This window comes from Scyliorhinus torazame, chromosome 8 (genome assembly GCF_047496885.1).
Source record: "Scyliorhinus torazame isolate Kashiwa2021f chromosome 8, sScyTor2.1, whole genome shotgun sequence".
Lineage (NCBI taxonomy): Eukaryota > Metazoa > Chordata > Chondrichthyes > Carcharhiniformes > Scyliorhinidae > Scyliorhinus > Scyliorhinus torazame.
In genome coordinates this window covers 158,908,494-158,930,730 of record NC_092714.1, presented here as the reverse complement: position 1 = coordinate 158,930,730, position 22,237 = coordinate 158,908,494, and the positions used below count along the sequence as shown (strand labels likewise).

Sequence of the window (22,237 nt, the reverse complement as noted above, 5' to 3'; positions counted from 1 at the left end):
CCAAACTCTTTCCTATAATGAGGTGACTAGAACTGCACACAATACTCCAAATGTGGTCTCACCAGGGTCATGTATAGTTGCAGCATAACCCCGTGGCTCTTAAACTCAAGTCCCCTGTTAATAAACGCTAACACACTATAAGCCTTCTTCACGGCTCTATCCACTTGAGTGGCAACCTTCAGAGATCTGTGGACATGAACCCCAAGATCTCTCTGTTCCTCCACATTCCTCAGAACCCTGCCGTTGACCCTGTAATCCACATTCAAATTTTTTCTACCAAAATGAATCACCTTGGACTTATCAGGGTTAAATTCCACCTGCCATTTTTCGGCCCAATTCTGCATCCTATCAATGTCTCTTTGCAGCCTACAACAGCCCTCCACCTCATCCACTCCTCCACCACTCCACCAATCTTGGTGTCATCAGCAAATTTACTGACCCACCCTTCAGCCCCCTCCTCCTTAACAGAAAGGGTTAGAATATAAAACATAGAACAGTACAGCACAGTACAGGCCCTTCAGCCCACGATGTTGTGCCGACCAATTATCCTAATCTAAGATCAACCTAACCCCCTTCAATTTACTGCTGTCCATGTGTCTATCTAAGAGTCGCTTAAATGTCCCTAATGACTGACTCCACCACCTCTGCTGGCAGTGCATTCCACACACCCACCACTCTCTGTAAAGAACCTACCTTTGATATCTCCCCTATACCTTCCTCCAATACCTGAATATTATGTCCCCTTGTGACAGCCATTTCCGCCCTGGGGAAAAGTCTCTGGCTATCCACTCTATCCATGCCTTTCATCACCTTGTACACCTCTTTCATAGATTATCATAGAAGTTACAGTGCAGAAGGAGGCCATTCGGCCCATCAAGTCTGCACTGGTTCTTGGAAAGAACACCCTACCCAAGGTCAACACCTCCACCCTATCCCCATAACCCAGTAACCCCACCCAACACTCAGGGCAATTTTGGACACTAAGGGCAATTTATCATGGCCAATCCACCTAACCTGCACATCGTTGGACTGTGGGAGGAAACCGGAGGAAACCCACGCACACACGGGGAGGATGTGCAGACTCCGCACAGACAGTGACCCAAGCAGCAAGCAGGAATCGAACCTGGGACCCTGGTGCTGTGAAGCAATTGTGCTAACCACTGTGCTACCGTGCTGCCCTCTATGAAGTCACCTCTCTGCATTCTTCGCTCCAGCGAGAAAAGCCTCAGCTCCCTCAACCTTTCTTCATAAGACATGCCCTCCACTCCAGGCAGCATCCTGGTAAATTTCCTCTGGACCCTCTCCAAAGCATCCACATCCTTCCTATAATGAGGCGACCAGAACTGGACACAATATTCCAAGTGTGGTTTAACTAGAGTTTTATAAAGCTGCAGTAAAACCTCGCGGCTCTTAAACTCAATCCCCCTGTTAATGAAAGCCAACACACCATGTGCCTTCTTAACAACCCTATCAACCTGGGTGGCAACTTTGAGGAATCTATGTACGTGGACCCCAAGATCCCTCTGTTCCTCCACACTTCCAAGAATCCTGCCTTTAACACTGTATTCAGCATTCAAATTCGACCTTCCAAAATGAATCACTTCACATTTATCAAGGTTGAACTCCATCTGCCACTTCTCAGCCCAGCTTTGCATCCTGTCGATAAGACCATAAGACATAGGATCGAAATTAGGCCACTTGGCCCATCAAGTCTGCTCCGCCAATCAATCATGGCTGATATTTTCTAATCCCCATAACCCCTGATCCCCTTATTAATTAAGAACCTATTTATCTCTGTCTTAAAGACACTCAGTGAATTGGCCTCCACAGTCTTCTGCAGCAAAGAGTTCCACAGATTCACCACCCTCTGGCTGAAGAAATTCCTCCTCATCTCTGTTTTAAAGGATCGTCCCTTTAATCTGAGATGGTGTCCTCTGGTTCTAGTTTTTCCTAAAAGTGGAAACATCCCCTCCACGTCCACTCTATCCAGGCCTCGCAGTATCTTGTACGTTTCAATAAGATCCCCTCGCATCCTTCTAAACCCCAACGAGTACAGACCCAGAGTCCTCAAACGTTCCTCATACGACAACTTTTTCATTCCAGGGATCATTCTTGTGAACCTCCTCTGGACCCTTTCCAAGGACAGCACATCCTTAGACTATGGGTTCCAAAACTGCTCACAATATTCCAAATGGGGTCTGACCAGAGCCTTCTACAGCCTCAGAAGTACATCACTGGTCTTGTATTCTAGACCTCTTGACATGAATGCTAACATTGCATTTGCCATCTTAACTGCCAACAGAAGATGCACAGTAACCTTAAGAGAATCGTGAACAAGGACTCCCAAGTCCCTTTGTGCTTCTGCTTTCCGAAGCATTTCCCTATTTAGAAAATAGTCTATGCCTAGATTCCTCCTTCCAAAGTGCATAACCTCACACTTTTCCACATTGTATTTCATTTGCTACTTCATTGCCCACTCTCCCAGCTTGTCTAAATCCTTCTGCAAACCCCTTGCTTCCTCAATACTACCTGTCCCTCTACAGATCTTTGTATCATCTGCAAACGTAGCAACAGTACCTTCAGTACCTTCATCCAGATCATTAATGTATATTGTAAAAAGTTGTGGTCCCAGCACAGACCCTTGAGGGACACTACTAGTCACCTGCTGCCATCCTGAAAAAGACCCCTTTATCCCCACTCTTTGCCTTCTGCCAGTCAGCCAATCCTCTATGCATGCCAGGATCTTACCCTGAACACCATGAGCTCTTAACTTGAACACTGTGAGCTCTTAACTTATTTAACAGTCTCCTGTGCGGCACCTTGTCAAAGGCCTTCTGGAAATCTAAATAAATCACGTCCACTGGTTCTCCTTTGTCTAACTTGCGTGTTACCTCCTCAAAGAACTCTAACAGATTTGTCAGACACGACCTCCTTTTGACAAAGCCGTGCTGACTCAGTCCTATTTTATCATGCACTTCCAAGTGCTTCGCAATCTCACCTTTAACAACAGACTCTAAAACCTTACCAATGACCGAAGTCAGGCTAACCGGCCTATAATTTCCGGTCTTCTGCCTCCCTTAAACAGTGGTGTTACATTAGCCACCTTCCAGTCCTCTGGGACCCTTCCTGCCTCCAGTGATTCGTGAAAGAGCATCACTAATGCCTCCACAATTTCCTCAGCTATCTCTTTTAGAACCCTGGGGTGTAGTCCATCCGGTCCAGGTGATATATCCACCTTCAGACCTTTCAGTTTCCCCAGAACCTTCTCCTCACTGACTCACCTCTGCCCCCTGGTTCTCCTGGAGCTCGGGCATCCCACTGGTGTCTTCCACCTTGAAGACTGATGCAAAGTAACTATTCAGTTTGTCTGCCATTTCTTTGTTTCCTATTATTACTTCTCCAGCCACATTTTCTAGTGGTCCAATGTCTATTTTTGCCTCTTTCTGTTGCTTTTTTAGTTGTCCTCTGTTCGTTTTTAAAGGCTTCCCAATCCTCTGGTTTCCCACTAATGCTCGCCACTTTGTATGCTTTTTCTTCAGCCTTTATGCTGTCCTTGACATCCCTCATCAACCATGGATGCCTTGTCCTCCCCTTAGCATGCTTCCTCCTCTTTGGGATGAATTTCTGTTGTGCCTCCCTGATAACTCCCAAAACTCTTGCCATTGCTGTTCCACTGTCTTCCCTGTGAGGCTCCTTCTCCAATCAACTCTGGCCAGCTCCTCCCTCATGTCTTTGTAGTTACCCTTATTTAATTGGAATACCGTTACATCTGATTGCAGCTTCTCCCTCTCAAACTGCAGGGTAAATTCCATCATATTGTGGTCACTGCTCCCAAGGGTTCCTTCATCTTAAGTTTCCGAATCAAGTCTGCCTCATTACACATCACCAAATCCAGAATTGCCTGTTCCCTAGTAGGCTCTGTCACAAGCTGCTCCAAAAAACCATCTCTTAGACATTCCACAAATTCCATTTCTTGGGATCCACTACCAACCTAATTTTCCCAGTCCATCTGCATATTGAAGTCCCCCATGATTGTTGTAATATTGCCTTTTTTACATGCCTTTTCTATCTCCTGATTTATTTTCTGCCCCACACCCTGATGGCCTGTACATAACTCCCATCAGGGTCTTTTTACCTTTGCGATTCCTCAACTCTACCCACAGAGATTCTATGCCTTCTGATCCTATATCGCTCCTTGCTATCAATTTAACTTAATTCCTTACGAACAATGCAACCCCGCCCCCTTTTCCCATCTGCCTGTCCTTTTGATAGGACATATCCTTGAAAATTTAGATCCCAGCCGTGATCCCCTTGCAACTACATCTCTGATACCCACAACATGGTACCGGCCAATTTCAATGTGCGCAACACGCTCATTTACCTTGTTCCATATATTGCGCGCATCAAGATACAACACCCTCTCCTGCATTGGCCACCTCCCATTTCACACTCTTCTCAGTCAAGGTCCTGTAGTAACCTACAACAACTCCCCGAACCTTTGTGTCATCGGCAAACTTACTAACCGACCCTTCACCTTCCTCATCCAAGTCATTTATAAAAAGCACAAAGGGCAGAGGTCCCAGAACAGGTCCTTGCGGGACACCACTGGTCACTGACCTCCTGGCGGAATACTTTCCATCCACTACCATTCGGCCAGCCAATTCTGTATCCAGACAGCCAAATTTCCCAGTATCCCATGCCCCCTAACTTTCTGAATGAGCCTACCATGGGGTACCTTATCAAATGCCTTACTGAAATCCATATACACCACATCCACTGCCCGACCTTCATCAATGTGTCTCGTCACATCCTCAAAGAATTCAATGAGGCTTGTGAGGCAAGATCTGCCCCTCACAAAGCCATGCTGACTATCTTTAATCAAACTATGTTTTTCTAAATAATCATAAATCCTATCTCACAGAATCCTTTCCAATATTTTGCTCACCACAGACGTAAGACTGATGGGTCTGTAATTCCCAGGGAGTTCCTTATTCCCTTTCTTGAACAGGGGAACAACATTCGCTTCCCTCCAATCATCCGGTACTACTCCAGTGGAGAGTGAGGACGCAAAGATCATCGCCAACGACGCAGGAATCTCCCCCCTCGCTTCCCGTAGTAACCTTGGGTATATCCCGTCAGGCCCAGGGGACTTATCTATCCTGATGCTTTTCGAAATTTCCAGCACATCCTCCTTAATATCAACCTGTTCGAGTCTATTAAGCTGGTTCACACTGTTCTCATGAGCAACAAAGACCCTCTCTCTCGTGAATACTGAAGCAAAGTATTCATTTAGGGCCTCCCCCATCTCCTCAGACTCTCGGCACAAGTTCCCTCCACTGTCCCTGATCGGCCCTACTCTCACTCTGATCATAGATATCATAGAATTTACAGTGCAGAAGGAGGCCATTCGGCCCATCGAGTCTGCACTGGCTCTTGGAAAGAGCACCCTACCTAAGGTCAACACCTCCACACTATCCCCATAACCCATAAATCCCACCCAACACTAAGGGCAATTTTGGACACTAAGGGCGATTTATCATGGCCAATCCACCTAACCTGCACATCTTTGGACTGTGGGAGGAAACCGGAGCACCCGGAGGAAACCCACGCACACACGAGGAGGATGTGCAGACTCCACACAGACAGTGACCCAAGCCGGAATTGAACCTGGGACCCTGGAGCTGTGAAGCAATTGTGCTATCCACAATGCTACCGTGCTGCCCTCTTATTTCTCCTCTTATTTCTCACATAAGTGGAGAACGCCTTGGGGTTTTCCCTAATCCTTCCTGCCAGGGCTTTTTCATGCCCCCTTCTAGCTCTCCTCAGTCTATTTTTGAGTTCCTTCCTGGCTACCTTGTAACCCTCTAGAGCCGAGTCAGATCCTTTCTTCCTCAACCTTATGTAAGCTTCCTTCTTCCTCTTGACTAGAAGCTCCACTTCTCTTGTCATCCAAGGCTCCTTCACCTTACCATTCCTTCCTTGTCTCAGTGGGACAAAAAATTCAGCACTCGCAGCAAGTGCTCCTTAAACAACCCCCACAATACTGTTGGCATTTCCCCAAAAACAATTGTTCCCACTTTATGCTCCTCAGCTCCTGTTTAATAGTATAATTTCCCCTCCTCCAATTAAATACCTTCCCATACTGTCTGTTCCTATCCCTCTCCATGACTATGGTAAAGGTCAAGGAGTTGTGGTCACTGTCACCAAAAAGTTCTCCCACCGAGACATCTGACCTGGTTTGTTGCCGACCACCAAGTCCAATATGGCCCCCCCCCTAGTCGGCCTATCTACATATTGAGTCAGGAATCCTTCCTGTACACGCCTGACAAAATCTGCTCCATCCAAACCATTTGCACTAAGGAGGTTCCAGTCAATATTAGGGAAGTTGAAGTCACCCATGACAACAACTCTGTTACTTCTGCATTTTTCCAAGATTTTTCCGAAGTTAGCAGTAACTTTGAAATTTTAAAGTATTTATAAAAAAAAAAAGAAGACAAATTTTAATTAATTGACGCAATGTCAGTTAGAGGGGTGCTGTGCTCTGACTGTGAGATGTGGCAGGTCCGGGAGGCTTCCAGCGTCCCGGATGGCTTAATCTGCAGAAAGTGCACCCAACTGCAGCTCCTCACAGACCGCATGGTTCGGTTGGAGCAGCAATTGGATGCACTTGGGAGCATGCAGGTGGCGGAAAGCGTCATAGATCGCAGTTATGTAAATGTGGTCACACCCAAGGTGCAGGCAGAGAAATGGGTGACCACCAGAAAGGGCAGGCAGTCAGTGCAGGAATCCCCTGTGGTTGTCCCCCTCTCGAACAGATATACCCCTTTGGATACTGTCGGGGGGGATAGCCTATCAGGGGAAAACAGCTGCAGCCAGAGCAGTGGCACCACGGCTGGCTCTGATGTTCAGAAGGGAGGGTCAAAGCGCAGAAGAGTGATAGTAATAGGGGACACTATAGTCAGGGGCACAGATAGGCGCTTCTGTGGACGTGAAAGAGACTCCAGGATGGTATGTTGCCTCCCTGGTGCCAGGGTCCAGGATGTCTCCGAACGGGTAGAGGGAATCCTGAAGGGGGAGGGCAAACAGGCAGAGGTCGTTGTACATATTGGTACTAACGACATAGGCAGGAAGGGGCATGAGGTCCTGCAGCAGGAGTTCAGGGAGCTAGGCAGAAAGTTAAAAGACAGGACCTCGAGGGTTGTAATCTCGGGATTACTCCCTGTGCCACGTGCCAGTGAGGCTAGAAATAGGAAGATAGAGCAGACAAACACGTGGCTAAACAGCTGGTGTAGGAGGGAGGGTTTCCGTTATCTGGACCACTGGGAGCTCTTCCGGGGCAGGTGTGACCTGTATAAGATGGACGGGTTGCAACTAAACCGGAGAGGCATAAATATCCTGGCCGCGAGGTTTGCTAGTGTCACACGGGAGGGTTTAAACTAGTATGGCAGGGGGGTGGGCAAGGGAGCAATAGGTCAGAAGGTGAGAGCATTGAGGGAGAACTAGGGAATAGGGACAGTGTGGCTCTGAGGCAGAGCAGACGGGGAGAAGTTGCTGAACACAGCGGGTCTGGTGGCCTGAAGTGCATATGTTTTAATGCAAGGAGCATTACGGGTAAGGCAGATGAACTTAGAGCTTGGATTACTACTTGGAACTATGATGTTGTTGCCATTACAGAGACCTGGTTGAGGGAAGGGCAGGATTGGCAGCTAAACTTTACAGGATTTAGATGTTTCAGGCGGGATAGAGGGGGATGTAAAAGGGGAGGCGGAGTTGCGCTACTTGTTCGGGAGAATATCACAGCTATACTGCGAGAGGACACCTCAGAGGGCAGTGAGGCTATATGGGTAGAGATCAGGAATAAGAAGGGTGCAGTCACAATGTTGGGGGTATACTACAGGCCTCCCAACAGCCAGCGGGAGATAGAGGAGCAGATAGGTAGACAGATTTTGGAAAAGAGTAAAAACAACAGGGTTGTGGTGATGGGAGACTTCAACTTCCCCAATATTGACTGGGACTCACTGAGTGCCAGGGGCTTAGACGGGGCAGAGTTTGTAAGGAGCATCCAGGAGGGCTTCTTAAAACAATATGTAAACAGTCCAACTAGGGAAGGGGCGGTACTGGACCTGGTATTGGGGAATGAGCCCGGCCAGGTGGTAGATGTTTCAGTAGGGGAGCATTTCGGTAACAGTGACCACAATTCAGTAAGTTTTAAAGTACTGGTGGACAAGGATAAGAGTGGTCCGAGGATGAATGTGCTAAATTGGGGGAAGGCTAATTATAACAATATTAGGCGGGAACTGAAGAACATAGATTGGGGGCGGATGTTTGAGGGCAAATCAACATCTGACATGTGGGAGGCTTTCAAGTGTCAATTGAAAGGAATACAGGACAGGCATGTTCCTGTGAGGAAGAAAGATAAATACGGCAATTTTCGGGAACCTTGGATGACGAGTGATATTGTAGGCCTCGTCAAAAAGAAAAAGGAGGCATTTGTCAGGGCTAAAAGGCTGGGAACAGACAAAGCCTGTGTGGCATATAAGGAAAGTAGGAAGGAACTCAAGCAAGGAGTCAGGAGGGCTAGAAGGGGTCATGAAAAGTCATTGGCAAATAGGGTTAAGGAAAATCCCAAGGCTTTTTACACGTACATAAAAAGCAAGAGGGTAGCCAGGGAAAGGGTTGGCCCTCTGAAGGATAGGCAAGGGAATCTATGTGTAGAGCCAGAGGAAATGGGCGAGGTACTAAATGAATACTTTGCATCAGTATTCACCAAAGAGAAGGAATTGGTAGATGTTGAGTCTGGAGAAGGGGGTGTAGATAGCCTGGGTCACATTGTGATCCAAAAAGACGAGGTGTTGGGTGTCTTAAAAAATATTAAGGTAGATAAGTCCCCAGGGCCTGATGGGATCTACCCCAGAATACTGAAGGAGGCTGGAGAGGAAATTGCTGAGGCCTTGACAGAAATCTTTGGATCCTCGCTGTCTTCAGGGGATGTCCCGGAGGACTGGAGAATAGCCAATGTTGTTCCTCTGTTTAAGAAGGGTAGCAAGGATAATCCCGGGAACTACAGGCTGGTGAGCCTTACTTCAGTGGTAGGGAAATTACTGGAGAGAATTCTTCGAGACAGGATCTACTCCCATTTGGAAGCAAATGGACGTATTAGTGAGAGGCAGCACGGTTTTGTGAAGGGGAGGTCGTGTCTCACTAACTTGATAGAGTTTTTCGAGGAGGTCACTAAGATGATTGATGCAGGTAGGGCAGTAGATGTTGTCTATATGGACTTCAGTAAGGCCTTTGACAAGGTCCCTCATGATAGACTAGTACAAAAGGTGAAGTCACACGGGATCAGGGGTGAACTGGCAAGGTGGATACAGAACTGGCGAGGCCATAGAAGGCAGAGGGTAGCAATGGAGGGATGCTTTTCTAATTGGAGGGCTGTGACCAGTGGTGTTCCACAGGGATCAGTGCTGGGACCTTTGCTCTTTGTAGTATATATAAATGATTTGGAGGAAAATGTAACTGGTCTGATTAGTAAGTTTGCAGACGACACAAAGGTTGGTGGAATTGCGGATAGCGATGAGGACTGTCTGAGGATACAGCAGGATTTAGATTGTCTGGAGACTTGGGCGGAGAGATGGCAGATGGAGTTTAATCCGGACAAATGTGAGGTAATGCATTTTGGAAGGGCTAATGCAGGTAGGGAATATACAGTGAATGGTAGAACCCTCGAGTATTGAAAGTCAAAGAGATCTAGGAGTACAGGTCCACAGGTCATTGAAAGGGGCAACACAGGTGGAGAAGGTAGTCAAGAAGGCATACGGCATGCTTGCCTTCATTGGCCGGGGCATTGAGTATAAGAATTGGCAAGTCATGTTGCAGCTGTATAGAACCTTAGTTAGGCCACACTTGGAGTATAGTGTTCAATTCTGGTCGCCACACTACCAGAAGGATGTGGCGGCTTTAGAGAGGGTGCAGAAGAGATTTACCAGAATGTTGCCTGGTATGGAGGGCATAAGCTATGAGGAGCGATTGAATAAACTCGGTTTGTTCTCACTGGAACGAAGGAGGTTGAGGGACGACCTGATAGAGGTATACAAAATTATGAGGGGCATAGACAGAGTGGATAGTCAGAGGCTTTTCCCCAGGGTAGAGGGGTCAATTACTAGGGGGCATAGGTTTAAGGTGAGAGGGGCAAGGTTTAGAGTAGATGTACGAGGCAAGTTTTTTACGCAGAGGGTAGTGGGTGCCTGGAACTCGCTACCGGAGGAGGTAGTGGAAGCAGGGACGATAGGGACATTTAAGGGGCATCTTGACAAATATATGAATAGGATGGGAATAGAAGGATACGGACCCAGGAAGTGTAGAAGATTGTAGTTTAGTCGGGCAGTATGGTCGGCACGGGCTTGGAGGGCCAAAGGGCCTGTTCCTGTGCTGTACATTTCTTTGTTCTTTGTATCTGCCGCCCAATCTGTTCCTCTATCTCTCTGCTGCTATTGGGGGGTCTGTAGAAAACTCCCAATAAAGTGACTGCTCCTTTCTTGTTTCTCACTTCCTCCCATGCTGGCTCAGTAGACAAACCCTCCTCAACTACCTCCTTTTCTGCAGCTGTGGTGCAGTCCCTAATTAACAGTGCCACTCTCCCTCCTCTTCTGCCTCCCTCTCTATTCTTCTGAAAACATCTGAACCCCGGAACATCTAACACCAATTCCTGCCCCTGTGAAATCCATGTCTCCCCAATGGCCACAACATCATAGTTCCAAGTACTGATCCATGCTCTAAGTTCATCTCCCTTATTCCTGACACTCCTTGCATTGAAACAGACACACTTTAACCCATTCCACTGAGTGCAACTTTGCCCTATCAACTGTCTATCCTTCCTCACAGACTTGCTGCATACTATTTTTGCTTGTTCAACAGCTACCCTGTCCTCTGATCCATAGCTCTGGTTCACATCCCACTGCCAAACTAGTTTAAACCCTCCCGAAGAGATCTAGCAAACCTTCCACCCAGGATATTGGTGTCCCTCCAGTTTCGGTGCAATCCGTCCTTACTGTACAGGTCCCACCTTCCCCAGAAGATATCCCAATGATCCACATATCTGAAGCCTTCCCTCCTGCACCAGCCCTGTAGCCACGTGTTCAGCTGCACTCGCTCTCTGTTCCTTGCCTCACTTGCACGTGGCACCGGTAGCAATCCTGAGATCACTACTCTGCTTGTCCTGCTCTTTAGCTTCCAACCTAACTCCCTAAAATCACTGTTTAGATCCTCATCCCTTTTCTTAGCTATGTCGTTGGTGCCTATGTGCACCACGACTTCTGGTTGCTCCCCCTCCCCCTTAAGAGTCCTGTAGGCTCGATCCAAGACATCCCTGACCCTGGCATCCGGGAAGCAACATACCTTCCGGGAGTCTCGCTCGCGACCACAGAATCTCCTATCCATTCCCCTAACCATTGAGTCTCCTATCACTACTCCTTTTCTATTCTCCCCCCTTCTCTTCTGAGCCACAGAGCCAGACTCGGTGCCAGAGACCTGGCCGCTAGGGCCTTCCCCTGGTAGGTCATCCCCACCAACAGCATCCTCAACAGTATATTTGTTTTGAAGGGGAACGGCCACGAGGGGTCCCTGCACTGCCTGCCGTTCGCTTTCCTTCCCCTGACTGTAACCCAGCTAGTCTTGTCCTGTACCTTGGGTGTGGCTACCTCCCTGTAACTCCTCTCTATCACCTCCTCTGCCTCCCGGATGATCTGAAGTTCATCCAGCTCCAGTTCCCGAACGCTGTCTCTGAGGAGCTGGAGTTGGGTGCACTTCCCGCAGGTATAGTCAGCTCGTGGTATTCCTCACCACCCACATCCTACAGGAGGAGAATGCAACTGCCCAGCCTCCATCCGCTCTGATCTGAATTCACAAAGAGATTGAAAGGGGGGAAAAAAGAAGATTCAACACCCGTTAGGACCCTATACTGTTGCTACTCTCCAAAGTGAACTCTCGAAAATTGGTGATTCTGCGAAATGAAAGAATGATAGCTTGCTACCCCCCCAAAAAAAACACAAAAAATAAAGTTCTTAAAAAAATTAAAAAACCCCAAAATAAACAACTCTTACCTTACAGAATGTAGCTACCCTGTGAACCAACTGGAACTCCGACTCTGCTCCCAGTCAGCTGCACTCTCTGTAAACCCCCAGCTCCCTTTGCGCTCTTTGAGGAAATGTTGGAAATGAAATGAATGGAGGACCTTGCTCCCTCCTCACCTAACTCCCTCAGTCACCAAACTCTCAGTATAGCACTCGAACGCACCCAAATTCAGCACTCCCTCAGTCACCAGACTCTCACTGTAGCACTCAAATGCACCCAAATTCAGCACTCAGTTCAAACAAAGTCAGCACTGTAAGCTGGCTCACCTTTATACTGTCTGACTCTAACCTCTGAAAACTGGACTAATCCAATGAACTAATTAACAAGCTCCAGCTGCAAGTAGCACCTCTGATTGAAAACTCACCTTCTAAACCCAAACAGCAACTTTTAAGCTAATTAACTGAATAAAAGAAAGACTAGACTTTAGATAAAAATTAAGCCTTAATATCCCTCAGTCACCAAACTCTCACTATAGCACTCAAATGCACCCAAATTCAGCACTCAGTGCATTGATGAAGATAATGCTGTTGATGTGCTGTACGTGGGCTTTCAGAAGGCATTCAATCAGTTCTTTTGTTTGTTCATGGGTGTGGGTGTTGCTGGCTTGAACAGGGTGGCTTTCTGGCCATTTCAGTAGGCATTTAAGTCATGGAATAAAAGGAACAGTAACAATGTGGATAGAAAATTGGCTGCATAGTAGGAAGCAGATATGTAAGTCATTGATGTGCAGCACCACAGTCAAGGCTTAGTGAGAAAACAGGCTGGAACCCTCATCCCCACTTCTCATGTGGTGCCACACAACCAGACCAGCTTTTCATGCATACCAAAAGCCATCATAAGTGTGTGAAACAATAATGTAGTTTTATAATTTATATTACTGTTGGATTTTGTTTGGTTAATAAAGATGTAAGATGATTATTGTGATCATTTGTGGCTTGCATTTTGGATGGGCCACACTTTGAGAACCACTGGTAATGGACTAAGGACCGCAGTGCAAAAGCTAGCTGGCTGTTCTTGTCGGCAAGATAATCTGGTCATGCTGACGGCAAACCCCTGCATAGAATGGGAAACCCCGTTGACATCGACAGGACCAGAAGATCCTGCCAACGGCGGGGCACCTCCACAAAAGGGTTCGTGGTGGGTATGAGAAATCACACCCAGGGTAGCAAAAGACTTGATGATGGATCAATTGTTAGTTTTAACTGAGATTTTTATCTTGAGGTGATTAAGAATATGGAGCAAAGGCAGCTATGTGGAGTTGTATCACAGATCAACCATGAGCTCACGGAATGGCAGAATTTTTAAAAAATAAATTTTTGTGCCCAATTCATTTTTTGGGTGTGGGGGCGAAAACCACGCAAACACAGGGAGAATGTGCAAACTCCACACGGGACAGTGACCCAGAGCCGGGATTGAACCTGGGACCTCGGAGCCATGAGGCAGAAATGCTAAAATTGTGCTGCCTGCCATACTGCCTTACCGAATGGCAGAATTGACTTGAGGGACAAAATGCCGACTGCTGTTTTTATTTTTCTCCTTTTCTTCGTTTTAATTCTTATAGAACAATACATGTTGCAAGCATATGGTAACTTTCCAACGAAGCTTCAATATGTACTATAATCAAATTTAACGAGTGACTTTCCAAGGCGTGCACTTTGTTTTGGTTTACTAAATATTTCTATTTTGTATTTTGACCTTCTTTAGAGGATGCTGAATTAAGAAGGACATTGCAGTCTTTAGCCTGTGGGAAAGCGCGGGTGTTGAACAAACTTCCAAAAGGCAAAGATGTGGAAGATGGAGACAAGATAATCTTTAATGATGATTTCAAGCACAAACTGTTCAGAATAAAGATTAACCAAATCCAGATGAAAGAAACGGTATGTAATTCCTTTAATGACGTGACATTTCACCAAAATTCCATTCAGCGTGTCATGAGAATGTGTATTGTCATTGTTGCTGGTCACCTTCATACTAATGAATGTTAAAATACAGCATTTTGAGGGGAACACCATTCATATTTTCTTGTTCCTTTTCAGGTTGAGGAGCAAACAAGCACAACTGAGCGTGTATTCCAAGACAGACAGTACCAAATAGATGCTGCTATAGTTCGAATCATGAAAATGAGAAAGACACTCAGCCATAACCTCCTTGTTTCAGAACTCTATAACCAGTTAAAATTTCCAGTGAAGGTAATGAAAGTCTTTTATAATATTGTCTATAATTTGGGTGTGTTGCCAGTGAATTGACTGTGTGTCCGTTTTGACCCCTGAAATTGTCCCGGTGCTGGCTGCATGCCACCGCTCCCTGAAATCAGGAAATCTTTTCCACCCTTAGAGGGCTGAAAGGCCTGTATCTTAGCTGTACTTTTCTTTGTTCAAGGTACAGATCAGCCTCCATCTAATTGAAAGGCAAAGCAGGCTGAAAGGGCTGTATGGTCATCTCCTGTTCCTATATGTCTAGATGGTGCTGATAGATAGTTTGATTGTGTTGAACACGGCCGTTCTCACCTACTCTCACATTGGCATCTGGCGAGAATCGCTGATAATGATCTGAGGGGAAAATTTGGTCTTTACTTTCTCCTTCCTTGTCTCACGATTCCAACTGCAGTGTCCTGCCTTAACCTACTTGAGCACAGAGCAGTGATTTGAAATTGGCACCATCCTGCCCATTTCTGCTCTCATCGGTCTATTTACCAGCTAAAATATCAAGCATCTTGCATTTATCCCTTGAACCATGTTCTGTTACAAAATCCTAAATATGAAACTATCAGATTGTCATAAAACCCATCTGGGTCACGAATGTCCTTTTAGGGAAGGAAACCTGTCGTCTTTACCTGGTCTGGTCCACATGGTCCAGGCCTACAGCAATGTGGCTGAATTTTAATTGTCCTCTGAAATGGCCCAGCAAACCACGATGGAAAATTCAAATATGAATAAAATTGGACAAACCACCCATATTAGGAGAGCTGTCTCACAGATTAATCCAGTAACAGCCTGACATGTTCCAGACACACTATCACCATTCCTGGTTTTGTCCTGTCTCACCGTCAGGATAGAGCCAGGAGAGGTGGCAGCGGTACAGTGGTATTCAGTCGGAGGGAACTTTTTTTGGGGGGGGGAGCATCTTCATCATTGACTCTGGACCTCATGAAGTCTCATGGCATCAAGTCAAGCACAGGCAAAGAAACGCCCTGCCGGTTACCACCTACTGCCCTCCCACAGCTGATGAATCAATATTCCTCCATGTTGAACACCACTTGCAAGAAGCACTGAGGACGGCAAAGACACAGAATGGATTCTGGTTGGCGGACTTCAATGTCCATCGTTAAGAGTGGCGCAGTAGCACCACGACTGACTTAGCTGACCGAGTCCAAAAGGACTAACTGCTGGACTGGGTGGTGAGGGAAACAAGAGGGAAATAAGTACTTTTCCTTCGACTCGTCTGCCTGTTGCAAATGCATCTGTCCATGACCGTATTGATGGGAGTGACTACCACACAGTCCTTGTGGAAATGGAATCGTGCCTTCACATGGAGGATGCCCTCCATGTTGTGTGCCACCATGCTAAATGGGAAAGATTCAACAGATCCAGCAACTCAAAACTGAGCGTCCATGTGGGCCATCAGCAGCAGCAGAATTGTACTCTCACAATCTGTAACCTCATTGCCTGACATATTCCCCACTCTACCATAGCCACCAAGCCCAGGTACCAAACACCAGGCATACCTACAATTGAGGTATAAACCCACTGAAACTATAAAACAGGACTACCTGTGCACCAGACAGCAGAAGCAGCATGTTGTTGACATTTGCTAAGCAAATCCACAACCAATGGATCAGATCTAAGCTCTGCAGTCCTGTCACTTTTTGTCATGAATGGTGGTGGATAATTAAACAACTCTGTGGGAGTGGTCACACAAGAGGTGGAGTCTGGGCAAAATTAATTGATTTTTGAAGGGGAAATGTGAATTAATATATTCCACATTCGCACAAACTTTAGAAGCACCAGAGACATGCTCATTTTACTTGATTTCTTTGCTCAGAGTAGGGCATATTAGACCGAGTCTGAAGCAAGGTAGCAGAGGAAACATATTCAATGTTGTTATACTGCCGGGCTGGGTGGTCACCTACTTTGGAGCAGGAGCAGATCCATGGTGACTCTCCATAATTCAGAAGAAGTGACAGCATCTAGAACACAGAACATAGAAAAATACAGCACAGAACAGGCCCTTCGGCCCACGATGTTGTGCCGAACCTTTGTCCTAGAATAATCATAGATTATCATAGAATTTACAGTGCAGAAGGAGGCCACTTGCAGTAAGGGTGCTTTTCTGGGACTGTTTAAGATGTGTTGCTTTGACAGATGAGATCAAGCTGTACACATGATGTAGACATTAGGTGCTGAGACCAGAGAGATCAGGGTGTCTGATGTCTAATCAGTGCTTGTTTTTGTTTTTCCCCTTGTCCGTGCTTTATCTCTGATGTTCAGCCAGGAGATCTGAAGAAAAGAATTGAGTCTCTAATTGATCGGGACTATATGGAGAGAGACTCGGACAATGCCAACCAATACCACTATGTGGCATAAAATACAGACCAGGACTGTGTCGATGCTCGATCTCAACCCCATGATGCCAGTAAAATGTCAAAAGCACTGATTCCGTCTCCACTCTTTTCACATTCTCTTTTGATTGTTACACACAATCCAGTCTTTGCCACGTCTCTGAAACAAATTAGGAGATTCTTTCGGGAGTTTCGCTGTTGGGCATCCCTTTCAGGAGCAATGACCGTCCTTTCACACAGATTTCAGCATCAATCTTTGCTTTCCTGAGAATCACTTCACTAAAGAGTGTGGAAAGGGTGCAGATATAAACACTTTTGAAGTAGCAGTCCATCTATTTCTCTCAAGTGGCTGATGACTGATTGTTTCCTTATTCATGCTGTCAACTTGTGTACTTTTCTTTTAGTTCCGATTCATTATTTAAAAAAATGTGTCTGTACTTATTACTCCCCTCAATATATTACCAGTGGCCACAGCTGGGAATCTTTCAAGAGTGTTATTAATATATAGAAAATTAACTGTCTCATGGCCCCGAGTGTAAAATGCAAACTGGCTTTTCTGAAGTGAAAAATAATTATTTTGAAATGCATCAAATTGCATTTACAACCATAACAGCTAATAAAATCACTAAATGTGAGCAAGAGTTACCCACTGCACGTTGCAGGGTAACAGATGGAATTTTGTGCATCAAGCTTGTTTTGACATCAATCAAAAGATGTTTCTTCAAAATAGAGAGAATGTACTTGAAGTGCCAAAGACTAGAATTTCAAACATATATCCCATAGAACCTTTCTATAAAATATTAGCTGCTTTTACAGTAATAGTCGGTACTCTAAAGTCAATCCTGCTCACACTATTTGCTTTTGGTAGATAAACAAGCCTTCACTCAGCACCATCAATCTGCAGGTGAGTAGACATTGTAGATTTTATCCACAGTAGTTTTTCTTTTTGGATGACTCATTGGATTTACACTGTGATTTTGCAGGAATGTAAATAAATGAACGACAAGGCTTTGTACGATATATATGTCCTCTTATGTATTCTTTCACACTGTAAATCATTCTGTTTAGTGGAGATGGTCAGCTAAAACTTGGAGCTTTATGATAACTTGTTACATATTGTAAATATGTCACCTCAGTTCAAAATGTGCTAAAATTATTGGGGTCTTGTCTTGCGATAACTGAATATAAAATGATTTTCTGCCATGGGTTGAGTGTTTTTATTGGTGTTGCATTTATACAACTTATAGCTTAATTTTTCACAACTTGTAACCGTATGTATTTATAATGACAAATTAAAGCAAAAATCAGCTGTAATTTTTGTATTTTTAATCATCTCAATACACATGGATCTGGCAGTTGCCGCTTTTGCTTTTAGCTGGTAATCATTGACTGGGACACTAATGCTCAAGGTAGTGAGCTGTTGATTAAATAATTATGGTGGCTGGAATGGGAGACAGCTGTGGAGGCCAGAGACATGGGGCATGAGGGTGAGATGGTGACAGTTCTCCCCCACTCCAATGAGGAAGGTTGAGCTTGGGGAAGATGAGATGTACATGATAAAGAGACAAGGAAATGGTCAGAGAGGGAAAAGGAACATAGACCTTGGGAGTGAATACAAAGAACAGTACAGCACTCCAAACCTGAGCCCTCCAAACCTGAGCCGATCATCTGTCATATCTAGACCAACTGCCTGTATCCTTCTATACCCTGTCTGTTCATGTGTCTACCTAGATGAGTCTTAAATGTTGCTAATGTATCTGCCTCAACCACCTCACTTGGCAGTCCATTCCAGACCACCACCACCCTCCGTATAAAAAAAACTTCCCTCGCACATCTCCACTGAACCTATCCCCCCTCACCTTGAACTTGTGCCCCCTTGTGATTGTAATTTCCGCCCCGGGGGAAAAAGCCTCCAACTGTTCACCCTATCCAAACCCCTAATAATTTTATAAACTTCTATCAGGTCGCCCCTCAGCCTCTGTCTTGCTCAGGAAAACAATCCCAGTTTATTCAATCTCGCCTCATTGCTAATACATAGCAGGGACCCAAGCAATAAGGTAGGCAGTTTCTAATGGAGGAGAGGGTCAGATCTGGATAATAGGTGAGCTTGGTCAGAGAGAGCTGAGGCAGTGGGTGTCTGGAAGAGAGCATGAGTGGGCTCAACCTCAGCAATTATTGATTAAGTCAGTTCTGCTTGGAACTGCTGGGCAAAAGAAAATCTAGTTATCCAATGTGGTCTTGTTATGGATATAGAAGTTTTTAGAGATCTGAAAGTTTTCAGTTTTTCCTCCTTGAATGACTTGAAGAAGAGAATTCAGAAGATGTTTGATATCTTTCAAATGATTTATTTGATCTTTGCACATGCTACATAATCCAGTATAAATTGTCAGTGAAGAATAAAAAAACCCTATCACTCGTAAATGGACTTTGAAAGTGAATTTACCTACTTCATTCTACCAGCAGGAGGTCATATCCTAAAGGAAGAGCAGGTGTCACCTTATCTATCCCTGACCTACTCTGCCAGGAATGGGGCTTCTCATTGGCTGCATGGATTCGCTGACTAACATTATTGGATAGCAATCATTGAGACGTTTGGATGTTTTCTATACTCGTCTGCTGACATGTTGAGCAGTCTAAGGATGTTGGCAAATCTATCAGTATATTTCCCCATATGGTGTTCATTAATCAAGACTTAGGTCATTGAATCTTCCATAAATTGACCCTGCTGTCTGTCTGATCAAAATGTTGGACAGAGCACCCAAGAGTAAACCCACAATGTTCGGGTCAAAATTTAACTATTCAGTTTCAATGTCTGTTTCAGTGTCTTGTGTTTATTGGACCAATAGAGCAGATTGATGCATTTCTGAAATTATGACAAGAGTCCAATGTCAAAAAGTTTGGATGTGTAACATGATTGGACACATTACAGGGCCAGAACATGACCTCCATTGGCCAATGATCAGATGGCTAATTAAAATCCACGTCGTATGACACATGATCATACCCTGGTTTAATCGGATTGAATTTCAGGGAACTGGGTGTCACAACTGGTGAGGCACGAGCCTTTCATCACTCAGTTGTAAATATTTGCTGGATGGAAGGCTCCCATGTTGAAATTAGACTTGGAAGTCTCCAACCGGCTCTGAGTAAACAGCTCTTCATCAAACATTCGTCAGTCAGAAAGCACACAGGGTAACTGATGGAAGAAGTGTATTGTTGAGGTTAGACCAAAGGCAATTTTATTCTGCATCAAGCTATCTGACGATGTGAGAAATGCTTCATGTTCAAGTGTATCTCAACATGATATGCACAAAATGAAAACTTCTAAAAGAAAAATTGTCTTGATTCAATTTTATATTTTCAAAATTTGACTGCATAATTTGATTGTTTCCACAAATCCAGTGAACATTGTTCCCAGCATTTTAACGCTGCTACTCCTTGCTCAGACTGGATATGGATACCTGCTGAGCTCCACTGATTGAGACTGTGCCATTGATGACGTTTTTGTTCATACATGAGCATCTCCTGGCGAGGACAACATTTATTGCCCATCCCTAATTGCCCTCAAGAAGGCAACGTTGAACGCCCATAGTGCTGTTCTAGAAGGAGATCCAGGGTGACGAAGGACGATGTAGTTTCAAGTCAGGATGGTGTGTGGCTTGGAGGGGAGCTTGCAATAAGGCAACTGAGGTTTGGGAGGCACTGGCAGAGGAAGACTTGTTGAGTTGTTGCAGTGTGTCGGATAGTACACTCGTGGAGGAAATGAATGTTTAAGTGGTACGAAAACAGATGTTCAGCTTCTTGAGTGTTGTTCGAGCTGCATTAGCGGTGGACAATCAGGAAGTGAATTAGTTGCCACAGAATTCCCAGACTGATGTAGTCCCAGTATTTATATGACTGGTCCAGTTAAGTTTGTGGTAACTCCCAGGATGTTGATGGTGGGGGTATTTAGTGACGGTAATGCCATTGAATGTCAAGGGGAGATAGTTAGATGACCTCTTGTTGGGGATGGTCAATGCCTGCAACCATTAGTTGTGAATTACCTGAGTCAATTCAAGCTGTGGGGTTTGGCTGTTTTACAAGCAAATGGGGACTGCAAAGGCCAAAATAACAGATGGTTGGTCAATGTGGTTCCAATGTAAATACAAATAAATCAGAATGATGCATTTCACTAAACACCGGGTCGGTGTCACTTTCTTATCGTGTGTTGACATTGAGTGATATATTCTGTCTATCTGAGGTTAGTATGACATAAGCAGCACCCTTGGGAAATCTCTACCACACTCGACAAGATTTCTCTCCTCGATTCATTAGTGACGTCCTGGGACAACTAAAAGCTTTGCTGAATTCTTCAAAGTTACTCATTGCCCCAGTTACCCTGAAAGGAAAAGAAATGAATTAATCTTGCAAGCACCAATATTAACCCGTTTCAAGTTTTAATGGAGAGAACAATGTTTTAAGTATTGGAACATAGAAGACCAAGCATACTTAGCAAATAGAAGCAGGAGGGTGCCATTCGACCCTTCGGGCCTGCTCCGCAATTCATTGTGATCATGGCTGATCAAGTTTGATACTTTGATTCTACCTCCCCCAAAATATCCCTTGATTCCTTTAGCCCCAAGAACAATGTCTAATCACTTCTTGAAATTAAACAACGTTTTGGTCTCAGCTGCTTTCTGTGACAGCAAATTCCACAGATTCACCACTCTGTGCTCAGTCAAAGAACAAAGAAAAGTACAGCACAGGAACAGGCCCTTCGGCCCTCCAAGCCTGTGCCGATCACGATGGCCTAACTTAAAAAAAAAAACTTCTGCCCTTACTCAGTCCGTATCCCTCTATTTCCTCCCTATTCATCTACCTATCCAGATGCCTCTTAAATGCTACCAATGTGCCTGCTTCAGCCACATCCTCTGGCAGTGCGTTCCAGGAACCCACCACACTGCATGAAAAACTTACCCCAAACATCCCTCTTAAACTTTCCCTCTCACCTTGAACCTGTGCCCCTTTGTAATTGACACTTTAACCCTTGGCAGAAGCCTCTGGCTATCCATCCTATCTGTGCCTCTAATAATTTTATCGACCTCTATCAGAACATAGAATATACAGTACAGAAGGAGGCCATTCGGCTCATCGAGTGCACCGATCCACTTAAGCCCTCACATCCACCCTATCCCCGTAACCCAATAACCCCTCCCAACCTTTTTGGATACGAGGGGCAATTTATCATGGGCAATCCACCTAACCTGCACGTCTTAGGACTGTGGGAGGAAACCGGAGCACCCGGAGGAAACCAACCCATGCAGACAGGCGGCAGCGGTGCGCAGGGGCCTTCTGGGAGGTGAGTAGTGACTTTAAAAACCCTTACCTTGCAGGAGCAGCCCTTTGGATTTCGGCGGCAGCGGTGCGCAGGGGCCCTCTGGGAGGTGAGTAGTGACTTTAAAAACCCTTACCTGGTCCCGTGTCTGTTCTTTTCTGTTTTATTTTTTATATATAAGGCGGGAAGCGGAAGTTCGACCCGCGGACTTCTGGGAAGGTCCCCCCCCCCCCAAC

General features: G+C 45.4%; 2 protein-coding genes across 7 annotated transcripts in view; one reads left to right on the top strand and one right to left on the bottom strand.

Moving 5' to 3' along the window:
- LOC140428224 (cullin-4A-like) overlaps positions 1 to 18,001 on the top strand; it is a 195,504-nt gene extending 177,503 nt beyond the window's left edge. For all 3 annotated transcript variants that reach the window (XM_072514450.1, XM_072514449.1, XM_072514448.1), the window contains 3 exons: positions 13,834 to 14,006; positions 14,166 to 14,318; positions 16,617 to 18,001. In XM_072514450.1, the coding sequence (XP_072370551.1) occupies positions 13,834 to 14,006; positions 14,166 to 14,318; positions 16,617 to 16,712 (422 nt within the window). In that variant the 3' untranslated portion in view covers positions 16,713 to 18,001. The remainder of the gene's footprint in view (positions 1 to 13,833; positions 14,007 to 14,165; positions 14,319 to 16,616) is intronic.
- Positions 17,576 to 22,237, bottom strand: part of phex (phosphate regulating endopeptidase homolog, X-linked) — a 691,216-nt gene continuing 686,554 nt past the window's right edge. For all 4 annotated transcript variants that reach the window (XM_072514452.1, XM_072514453.1, XM_072514455.1 and 1 more), the window contains one exon: positions 17,576 to 21,065. In XM_072514452.1, coding sequence (XP_072370553.1) covers positions 20,963 to 21,065 — 103 coding nt within the window. In that variant the 3' untranslated portion in view covers positions 17,576 to 20,962. The remainder of the gene's footprint in view (positions 21,066 to 22,237) is intronic.